The sequence below is a fragment of the Rattus norvegicus genome, chromosome 1 (assembly GCF_036323735.1).
Source record: "Rattus norvegicus strain BN/NHsdMcwi chromosome 1, GRCr8, whole genome shotgun sequence".
NCBI lineage: Eukaryota > Metazoa > Chordata > Mammalia > Rodentia > Muridae > Rattus > Rattus norvegicus.
Genome location: NC_086019.1, coordinates 236824786 through 236835972, shown reverse-complemented (window position 1 = coordinate 236835972; position 11187 = coordinate 236824786). Strand labels below are relative to the sequence as shown.

Genomic DNA, 11187 nt, shown 5'->3' with positions numbered 1-11187 from the left:
AGCTTTGTTCATCCAGTCCTGGTTGTGAAGTCTTACTTATTGTTTTGGTAGTCAGAATCCTACTTTTCCTACTATTCATCAGCCCAGCGCAGGATAAATGCCTCGTGTGTTCTGTTAAAGCGGCCTTGCATTTTTCTCTTGTTTGGGGCTGCTCATTTCTAGGTTTACGGGTGTTTTCCCCTTTGACAGTCTGCGTGTCAGTCAGCCTGTGCCACCAAAGATTTCAGACTGAAGCACCGGGGAACAGCTAGGCGGACCAGCCAATCAGAAGAAATTTGGCCCTCTGCAGTTTCCGTCCGCTCACTAGGAGGCGCTGCGGAGGCCGCGGTGGCCCGGACTGTCGCGGGCTGGGGCGGTTGGTGGTGGCAGCTGCCGCCATGGAGTGGAGCTCGGAGTCGGCGGCCGTGCGGCGGCACCGCGGCACCGCGGAGCGGCGGGAGGGTCAGGCGGCCGCGTCGCACCCGCAGAGAGAGGCCTCAGCGCAGGAGGATGCGAGGGGCGGCGGGAGGATGCGGGGGAGGACGGAGAGCGGCGGCGAGAGCCGGGGTGCGAAGACCGCGCTGTCCGAGGCGCGCACGGCGCTGGCGCTCGCACTCTACCTGCTCGCTCTGCGGGCGCTCGTGCAGCTGTCGCTGCAGCGGCTGGTGCTGAGCCGGACCTCGGGGCTCCAGGGCGAGTTCGATGCGCGCCAAGCCAGGTACGGTCGATCGGCCGGGCCGCGAGTCCTCCGCGGCCCCAGGCGAGTGAGCCCGGGGTGGGGGAGCGCCGGGTCGGTGAGTCCCGCGCGGGTGAGCTGGGAGCCACTGTGCCCTGGCGAGGGAGTCAGGCCGTGGTATGCAGAGTCCCGGGATCCTTGGGCGCACGTCGGTGGGAAGTGGGATGGTCCCGAGCGTCCTTTTGAGGTCTGAATTGCCGGTACCGGGGACTTGCCAGTCTCCCTCTTTCGCTTTCTCGGGGTGGCCAGATCAATTGAGTCTGCTTTATCATCCACTCTGTTCCTCCTGCAGATGATTGGTTGTTCACACGCTTTAGTCATCCATTCTCTTTTTCTCGAGCAACTTCCACTTTTTAACTTTGGTTAGTTCTCAGCTTTTAAAATGAGGTGGAGAGTGAGGTGTTTGTGCCAGGCTGCATTACCAAGTCTTTCTGGGACGGTGTTGGGAAGGAGTAATGTAGTGTGTGTGCTACCTTTCTAAGCACCACAGCCCTCAAATCTGAAAGCGGAGGAGGGAGACTCGGTACGTCCGCTCAGAATTATGCCTATAATTTCTGAAGGTCTCAGATGAGGTCTGTGGCTCTTCTGTACTACGGATTGTATAGGTTCAACATTTTTTATTTATTTATTTATTTATTTATTTTTCGAGACAAAGTTTTTCAGTGTAGCCCTGACTGGAACTCGCTCTGTAGACCAAGTTGGCCTCTGACTCACAGAAATCCTTCTGCCTCTACCTCTCAGGTGCTGGGATTGAAGGTCTGCACCTCCACTGCTAGCCAAGGGTTCAACATTCTTTTTTTAAAGATGACCTCAGGTGCACTTGGAAATATGAGCTCTTTGATAACTGTAACTTGCATCCTAAATCATGAATCCTAAGCTAGTAGGAAATTTTTAATGACCTATTTTGTTTTAAAATTGCTTCTTTGGATGATTTTACATAGAGGTTTTTGGATGGCACCTTTTGTCTCCCTTCCTGTCCCACCCCTCCCCCACTGGAATAGGGTTAGTTTTGGCCTAAACTGAAGTTATTAGGTTTAGTGTGTACGGTGAGAGGCTTGGGTAAACCTTCAGAAGTTTACCACGCCCACTTGATGGCATCTCATGGTTATACGAATGGTTTCAGCCACTTAGACCCAGTAAGGGACAATCCGTAACCATCGGTAGGAGTCAGGCCGGTGAAGCCCTGTCATCCTGCCTTCAGCAGTCACACCTACTGAATGTAAGCTCTGGTCTTGGTACTGACTTGGTATGGTGTCAAGGGAGAAAAGTTTGAAAGTATTAGTTCCTGGAACCCAGTATAAAATGATGAAGCTTCCAGATCATTTTCTTGAGATGTCTGATTTTTTTTTTAAACACCTTTATAGTTTCAAATCTCAAGAGTTAGAGGTAGGGGGTCTCGGTGAGTTCAAGGCCAGCCTAGTCTGTATAGTGAGAGCCAGGGCAGCTAGAGATCATGCCTCAAGGTGGAGGGGAGGCACAGTGTTTTTTTTTTTTTTTCCCCCAAGAAGTCAGAAGAGCTAAACTTTCTGAAGCACAGTGGAGAGGTGTTCCAAGCTGTGCTGGTGTTAAGTTTTCGGGCATTTGTCATCATCATCCTTTGACTGTTTCCAGGGTTTATCTGGAACACATAACGGCCATCGGCCCCAGGACTACAGGAAGCGCAGAAAATGAAATCCTGACGGTCCAGTACCTTTTGGAGCAGATCACGCTGATAGAAGAACAGAGCAACAGCCTCCACAGAATCTCAGTAGATGTACAGCGGCCTACCGGCTCCTTTAGCATTGACTTCTTGGGGGGCTTTACGAGCTACTACGACAACATTACTAATGTCGTGGTGAAGCTGGAGCCCCAAGATGGAGCCAAGTACGCTGTCCTGGCTAACTGTCACTTTGACTCAGTGGCAAATTCACCAGGTATGTACTTGTATTTAGTCATTTAAAGTCACAAAGATTCAGCCCAGAAAGCTTATTAACCTAGCCCCATGTAAGGACCATTCTTCTTTGACCAGCTTTTCTTATTGTGATAGATGGGAAGCTAATTAAGTCCAGTGTAGAATGTAACGATTTAAAATCCCCTAAGTTTATTATTGTTACTACTGCTACTGTAATTATTAAACAGTGGTACACAAGTCCCATGACAATACACGAGGTGTTTTCAGTACACTGAAGTACCCTCAGTTTTTCAATGTGTCTGTCCACTCGTAAGTGCTTACACACTCACAGGGGTGGCAATAGGCTTTGGGGGTACTGGGTAAAGATCCGTGTATTTAAGAAATACATGGATTAGAGGATATTAGTTCTAGTAGTTTCTGTCTACTTGGAAAGTTAAAACTGTGGTCTACTGAAGGTGTGGAAGCAGTAGAATACTTAATATTGTCTCTGAATAGACACTGGCAAGAGAGAAAACTTGATGTTCAAGACAAGGTCTGACATAGTACCTATCTGTCAAATTAATGAGAATCCCCTAAATTGAATGTTTAAAAATTAGATTTCTCAGAAACATGATTTGTATACTCTGGGTCTCTTTGTCCTTTCAGTGGTACAAGAAAGTGCAGTCTGCATTGTCAGAGGCAGTGGTTGGACTAGCATTTAAAACTTCCTTCAGGGGCTGGGGATTTAGCTCAGTGGTAGAGCGCTTGCCTAGCAAGCTCAAGGCCCTGGGTTTGGTCCTCAGCTCTGGGAAAAAAACAAAAAAACAAAAAACAAAAACAAAAACAAAAAACCAAAAACGTCCTTCAGTTGTTTGATGGGTATTTGTTGAAGTGCATATAGCCAAAACGTACACCAGAAGAGGCAGTAACCTTCCACATAAGTCTCAAAGAAAAGCATTACAATCAACAGTGTTAGCTTGGAGATAGTCGGTTAGCCTGAAAGTTGGAGATCAAGTTCTCCCAGAATGGAGAGCTACTGATGTAGTTGTGGACCACAGGAATTCTTTCTTGCTTTAAAAAAATATGTATTAGGGGCTGGGGATTTAGCTCAGTGGTAGAGCGCTTACCTAGGAAGCACAGGCCCTGGGTTCGGTCCCCAGCTCCGAAAAAAAAGAACCAAAAAAAAAAAATGTATTTATTCCATGCTTGATATCTCTCTCTCTCTCTCTCTCTCTCTCTCTCTTTCTCTCTCTGTGTGTGTGTGTGTGCGTGTGTGCACCCGTGTGTCTGAATGCCCATGTGTATGTTTTAGAGCACTTGGAGGCCAGAAAAGGGTGTCAGATTCCTTGGTGCTGATTGGTTATCTGTGAACAGTTGTGGCTGTTGTAGGTTCTAGCATCCAAACTCTGGTCCCCTCATCTGCTGAGTCATCTCTCCAGCTCTAAGGATTCTTTTTTATTTTGAGATGGCGATGTTTTTATAAAGTATTATAGAGTAAAACAAAATCACTTTTGAAATTATATATGAAGTGTGCTCATTGTATTAAATTCTAAAATCTTTTATCATGTACATACATTTCTATGAATCATAATTTTTTTATAAAGACAGACTGGAGTCCATCTAAACTACTGATATCCATGATCTCTAAAATTTCTTCTCTATGTGCTCATATAAACTTTCACAAATAAAATATGAAAAACACCCAGCTAATATAGGCAGCTGAGAATAGAAAGTGGCATTTTACAGTGGCATCCTGAGATGTACACTTAGGAAAACTCCTCTGACTGGGTACTCCTGAAAGCTGGGTGGGCGCTGGCCTCCTGACTAGGAGGACGGTATCTGAGTCCTGGGCCTTCTGTTGGCATATTGCCCAACTTAATCTAGCTTTTGTTTCTTAACTGTTAAATGGAAAACTAATAGCTAATTTCCTAGTAGTGTTGCTCAAAGATTCAGTATAAGTTAAGGTTTAGGCTGACGTCTCTCAGAGAAAGTCTCCCTTTGGTAGTGGTACTGCTGGTAACAATCCTTCTGGATTGCTTGAATGGCCCAGAGGATATGAACTAGCATTGACTTGAGGGAATGATATTGTGATGAGACATTTCTTTGCATTTAGAATATTTGCTTATTCAGACATCAGTATCCACACATTCATTTAAAACGAGGCAGATGTGCCTTAACAATGCCAGGGACCCTAGACAAAGTCACCTTGTGCTCACTATTAAGACACTTACATTCTGGAGGGGGTCACATAAATGATGTAGTTGTCTACGAGCATTATATTAGAAAGACTGGGTAGATAGGTCTCAGTCAAACGTAGATCTCTTGCCTTTCATAATTCTTAGGTGGGACGGATCCTTGTAAGCGAAGATAGTAAAGAGAAAACCAGATAGGTCATTGCCATGTGTGCACAGATGTATCTGTGTGATACTAAATCATTTCACAGAGGGGTTCAGCTCTCTGCTGGGATATTGTCTTCATCAAAGAACAATACTTTTTCTGAAAAGGGACAAACCAAAGGGAGAGAACCAGGTGGGGTGTAGCTCAGTGGGTAGAGCCATCACTTAGCATGTGCCAGCACCAAGGTCTGTTCTTAGTGCTGCAGAACTGTGGAAGAGACAAACCAACCTGGAGGAAATCCCTAACCAAGGCAAAAACTCTCACAAGACAGAAAAAGGAGAAAGGACGCAGACTCTGTGGACAGTGAGTGGTGGGAAACGTGAGTGGGAAGTCTAGTTGGGAAAGCTGTCAGGGCCTGTGCCTGTCTTTGGAGATTAACCTTTGTCCTTCCGGGGAGACAGGGAACACCCACATAGATTTATGTTCTGATTTTAGGCAAATGGCGGGGAGAGCAGAAACACCAAAGGGTCTTATATTACAGTAACATATATTTTTTTTAAAGATTTATTTATTTATTATATGTAAGTACACTGTAGCTGTCTTCAGACACACCAGAAGAGGACATCACATCCCATTACAGATGGTTGTGAGCCACCAAGTGGTTACTGGGATTTGAACTCAGGACCTTTGAAAGAACAGTCAGTGCTCTTAACCACTGAGCTCTCTCTCCAGCCCAAAGTAACATATTTTGAATGGCATTTTCTGCTGCTGTTTTCATAGAGCCAGGTGTATAGATTATATGTGGAGTCCACTAGTGAAAATAATCTTTGAAGAGCCATTAGAATTTTTTAAGCCTACTACCCCTCTCCCCCTTTTTTTAGAGACCAGATCTCATGTAGCACAGGCCTTGAACTAGCCTCATGGTGCTTTGTAGCTGAGGGTGAGCTTGAATCTTCTGATCTGAGGGTGCCACTATGCGTGGTTTAAACGACTAAAAAGATTTTTGTTTTTCTTAGATTGACCCTATGACTTCCTGCATGCTAAGCAAATTTCTAGTTTATAAATAATTTTTATCTAAAATTTTATAATACTCATACTGTTGGTGTGAAGGAAGTATCTATCAATAATAAGCGAAGAGAAGCTTTTCACTCATGCTCCAAATAGTTGTCACCCGAATCCTCTCTGTGGATGAACTCTTTGAAGCATGAGTACTTTTTTGTGCATGCACGCCATGCTGGGTGAGGAACATGACACCTGTCCATGCTCTGCATTGAGCTGTGCTCCAGCCTCAGGAGTGTTGTTGAGATGTCCTGAGCTGTGTAGGCTGGCCTGAGTCTCATCAGCACTTCTGTTTTAGTCACTTAAGGGCTGCATCACAGGCCTGCAGAGCTGTGTTTGTTTCTGTGTGTATTATTTTAAAGTTCTCAGCAGCATACCTGGACCCAGGAATTGATGCCAATTAGAAGTAATGTTAGCTACAGAAGGACCTGGTGTATCTTCTCAGGTCTGCTGTGTGGTGTCAGGTCTTTGGTAAAAGAGACATCTGAGTTATTTTGGGGTGGCTTCACTTTCAGGGTAATTCTAAATGGGAAGGGATGTCAGTTTGTCACTGAGCCTTCTCCCTGTCCTCTGACTGTCACTTTCTCAAAGGCCTTTTGACCCTTTTCTGTTCTTTTCTAAGACTCTGGTACCCTTAGAGTAGGGAGAATGAGTGGGAGGTTTAACCTGTTAGTCAGCTGTATAAAGGTAAGTGCTGTTACTTTCACTTCTCTGAATAAAGAGAAGTGTTACTGTTTTGTTTTTCACTTCAAAATAACAGCCTCAAATTGACAAGAAAATGTTTATTTCATGTGTTCTGAGAAGGGGCACATTATACTCCCTGCTCTAGCAGTGCCCAGGTAACAGTTAACTTTGTTTCACTTTCGCTAATGACTAAACAGTCCAGTAATCACCAAGGCCAGTGTGGTTCATGTTGTTTCTTTTTGGGCAGAAGTGGGGTTTAGACTTCAACAGAGCCTCCCCTAGGTTTTCAGACAGAAGGAGGAAAGCTAATGGAGGATGTTTCCCAGGTGCGGAGATGGTGCTGTGAAATCTGTGCAAAAGGCCGGTGGGGCGGAGTCAGCAGTCTGCTTTCTAGACCTGGAAATAGTAAACGAAGTGACAGAGATAAAATTCGCCCTACATCCTTCCTGCTCCCGAGTCCTCACTGAACACTGTGACACTCTGTGTCTCCCCTCCCCCACTCCCCGGAAGTGCTACTGCCTGAGTTATGGTCACGCTGTGTTTCCTTACTCTAAACACCCAGTAAGCTTCCTATTGTGAAAAGAATCAGATGAGTAGAAAACAGAATCGTGTCCTGAACTCCAGGGTGCCTCCCACTGGTCACCTTGTCGCCACCTTAGCCCTTCTACTTGGTTCTCTCCAGGTGCCTCTTGGCTGCACTGCTTCCTCTGTAGTTCACTGTGCACTGGTGAAGCACGAGGATCCCCTCAAACACACTAACAAGTTCATGAGATGCCTCACTTAGAAAATTTAGCAATAATACTGTCATCAAATAGCCAGTCCCTTTAACTACCTCTCATGGTGCCTTTAAGATCAGCACTTGGGGCCCTGCAAGTCAGCCCCCTTTAAGGGTGCCTGCCACCAAGGCTGCCTGCTTCCCTGAGTTTGGACCCACAAGACAGAAGGAGAGAATGAAACCCTGCACTGTCCTCTGACTTCCATATGTGCACTGTGGTACATGTGCCTCCCAACCCCCGGCACACAAGATAAACACATAAAAATGTTACAGCAACAGATTGCATTCAAACAATCAGAGTGCTAGGGTCCCTTTCATAATCTTTAATTAATATGATTTTCTGATGTAGAGGCTGGAGTATCCGACTGCTGTACTTTTCAGTGCTGGGGCAAGCACAGTTCACTCTTCTGTGTCCTACCATTCATTCAGGTGCCTTTGTACTTTTCCATTACTTGATCCCTTTGGAAAAACCTTAAAGCATGCAGTGTTACTCCCTCTGTAAATGTGGGGTGCTGCAGTGTTTATGATTTTGAAAGAACACTGCAGAGAAGAGGAAGCCATGAGTACCAGATGTACCCAGAGGATGGGGGATGAGGCTAAATTCCAGTTGGCCTTCGGCTCCATCTGGCTAATTGATGCCACAGCTACTGAGTATGTACTGAACGCACGGTTCCACCAATCACATCATCAAGGAGACCAGGCAAGGGTCTTGCAGGGTTGTCTTTGTTGAGCATAGTTGTCACCCTGTGATGACAGAGTTATGCTTCTGGTCACACAGCTATCATGCTGCTGCTCTAAGGAGAAACTCCCTCCCAAAGCAGTAATGAAAAGCACTGAAACTCTGAGAAGTGCCTCTGTTTTTCTGACCCAAGGTGCCAGTGACGATGCCGTTAGCTGTGCAGTGATGCTCGAAGTCCTCCGGGTCATGGCAGCCTCTCCAGAACCCCTGCAGCATGCTGTGGTGTTCCTCTTTAATGGTGCAGAGGAAAATGTCTTGCAAGTAAGGTTTTATTGTTTTACGTATTTGGGTTGAATTATGATGAGAGTAATAATGATTGGTAACAAAGTGTTTTATTAGTAATAGGAATAGTATCATAGAAATAATATGCAAAGTAAACACTGTACCTAGTAGTGGTTTAAAAACACCCATGCGTGTAGTGTGCTCCGTATGTTAAAGCTCAGCTGAGAACTGCCCACCTCCTAGGATGTGATCTTTTGTTTGTTTTCACTCTGGTCTTTGAAGCAGGGTCTTGCTGTGTCTCCTAGGCTGGCCTGGCACCTGTGATCCTTCTCACTCCGCATTCTGAGTGTTGCTGTAACCAGAAAATTCCTCTCTTCTGACCCTTTTACCCCTTGAGATCAGAGAGATGAGAAGGTGCAGAGCACTGATGCTGACCTTCTGGGTTATCTCGCCTGTCTTTTTCCTTCTTAACTTTTGCATATTCTCACAGTGACTTTCTACCTGGCAAACTGAACACTACCATTTTGTATAGGAAAATAGCTTTAGAGTCTGTGTTTCAGAAATTTATTTTGCCCTCATAGTCCCTGTCTTTTCAGATAGCCATTCTGGGTGCAGATAAGCAAAATAAAAACGTAGTTTAACCTACATTTGTTTTCTTTCCTCATTAAGGCAAGCCATGGTTTTATTACTCAACATCCCTGGGCCAGTTTGATTCGAGCATTTATTAACCTGGAGGCTGCAGGTGTCGGAGGGAAAGAACTTGTGTTCCAAACAGGTATGTGAGGCTGTGTACTGAGCAGTTCAGTTCGATAGTGGAAAGTTTTTCAGTGTACGCAATCTCTTTAATGAGCAATCTCTTGGATGAGGTTGATTTTTAAGGCATGAATGTGTATGGCAATGTGTATGTTGGTATGGCTGTACATGTATGTGCGTGTGCATGTATCTGCACTGTGTGCTTGTGTGCATGCTTATCGTAGCCGGAGGTGTTAACATCAGGTGTCTTCCTCAATTCATCCTACCATTCAGCTAGTCTGGCTGGCCACTGAGTCCCATCCTGACGTGGACAGCATGTGGCTCCTGGGTAGTACGTTGTATATGCAGGCCACACTAAGTTATTTAGTTCTCAAGCATGAGCACACGCTCCTGCACTGCCACTCTGTGGATGAAGAATAGAGGTGAGAGTTTATCGTGCGAGGTTTTAGAGTTGGTAAGTGACAGCAGACTGGAACACGAGTGACTCAGGCTCAGAGCCGAATCACAGAGAGTAACTATTGGAATATATGCTGCTTGGTCGGCTGATTTATTTTTCTGGGAAGTGAGACCTCAGTTGAGGAACTGCCTCTGTCCGATCGGCGTGGGCATGTCTGTGGGCACTCTCTTGATTGGTGGTGGGTATGGAAGGGCCCAGCCCACTGTGGAAGTTCCCTCCCCCAGGGAGTCCTGAGTTTGGAAGAAGGCTGAGCAAACCATGGACAGCAGCCGCCCCCATGGTCTGTGCTTCACATTCAGCCTCCAGGCTCCTGACTGGAGCCCCTATCCTGGCTTTTGTGATGGACTCTGTAACCTGTAAGCCAAAGGAGCCCACTGCTCTCCAAGTTCCCTTTGGCCAGCATTTTATCACCACAGCAGAGAAACAAATAAGGACATAATACAATGTGATTATTATTAATTATGGATGATTAGGGTATCAGGGCTTTAAAATGATAGAATTAAAATGAGAAAATTTACTCACAGTTATTTCATCACTGAATTATTTGAATGCAAAAAAAAAAAATCCAGCAAGTACAATAGCCAGAGAGAGTTTTAACTTTAGGGCCGTGCATTCCTGAAGGTAACAGGGTACCGCTGAACATCATGCACTTCCCATCCTAGCAGAGTCCAAGTGCACAGACGTGCTCTGCGGGGCCTGCTCAGACCTGACTTGGAAGGCCCGCCTTCTGTCCTGCCCTGCTACACACAAAGGTGTAGCAGGTCACAAGCTGCCTCTGTTGTTGTGTGAGTCAGGGCAATCTCACCTCGCATCCCTGGCTGCCCTTGAATCAGATCCCTCTGCCTCTGCCTTTAGAGTGCTGGGATTACAGCCACGCACCGGCCTGACTTGCCGGGAGTCTTAACAGTGAGTAGTGTTTTGGGTGAGAGGGGCTGGAGGATGTGAGTGAGTCGATAGGAACTTATTCTGTAGTCTTAAAGACATTCTATTATTTAAGTTCTGAAATTACAATAAGTGCTGTTTTATAACCTGAACAGCATCATATCTCAATTCTCTCAAACTTCAAACTTTACATTTATTTTATTTCAGTTACACCTTTAAGAAATTCAGGGTTGCCAGTTTGATGGTATAAACCCTAGCATGCAGCAGACAGAGACAGAGGATCTCTGAACTCTAGGTCTGCTAAGGCTACACAGGGACACCTCAACACCACACACACACACACACACACACACACACACACACACACACACTCACGCACACGCACACACAGAGTTAGAATTAAAATGCTCATTTGTGTCCAGATATGGAATCATTTTGAAATTCCATATTGCTGGAGATTTTATTTTATCTAAACCCACATACAGGGGTTGGGGATTTAGCTCAGTGGTAGAGCGCTTGCCTAGCAAGCGCAAGGCCCTGGGTTCAGTTCCCAGCTCCAAAAAAAAAAAAAAAAAAAAGAGAAAAAAAAAAAAGAAAAAAAACCCAAATAAACCCACATACATTTAGTAAGGACTTGGGTCTAATCAAAGCCAAGACTTTTCATCTCTCAAAGTTTTCTCCTTTCTCTTTAATC

General features: G+C 45.4%; 1 protein-coding gene across 2 annotated transcripts in view; it reads left to right on the top strand.

The window, feature by feature from the left end:
* Nucleotides 1-316: 316 nt before the first annotated feature.
* Ermp1 (endoplasmic reticulum metallopeptidase 1) overlaps nucleotides 317-11187 on the top strand; it is a 34198-nt gene continuing 23327 nt past the window's right edge. Inside the window, exons 1-4 of one of the 2 annotated variants that reach the window (XM_006231241.5) lie at nucleotides 317-697; nucleotides 2327-2628; nucleotides 8313-8440; nucleotides 9071-9176. In XM_006231241.5, coding sequence (XP_006231303.1) covers nucleotides 378-697; nucleotides 2327-2628; nucleotides 8313-8440; nucleotides 9071-9176 — 856 coding nt within the window. In that variant the 5' untranslated portion in view covers nucleotides 317-377. 2 annotated transcript variants of the gene reach the window in all.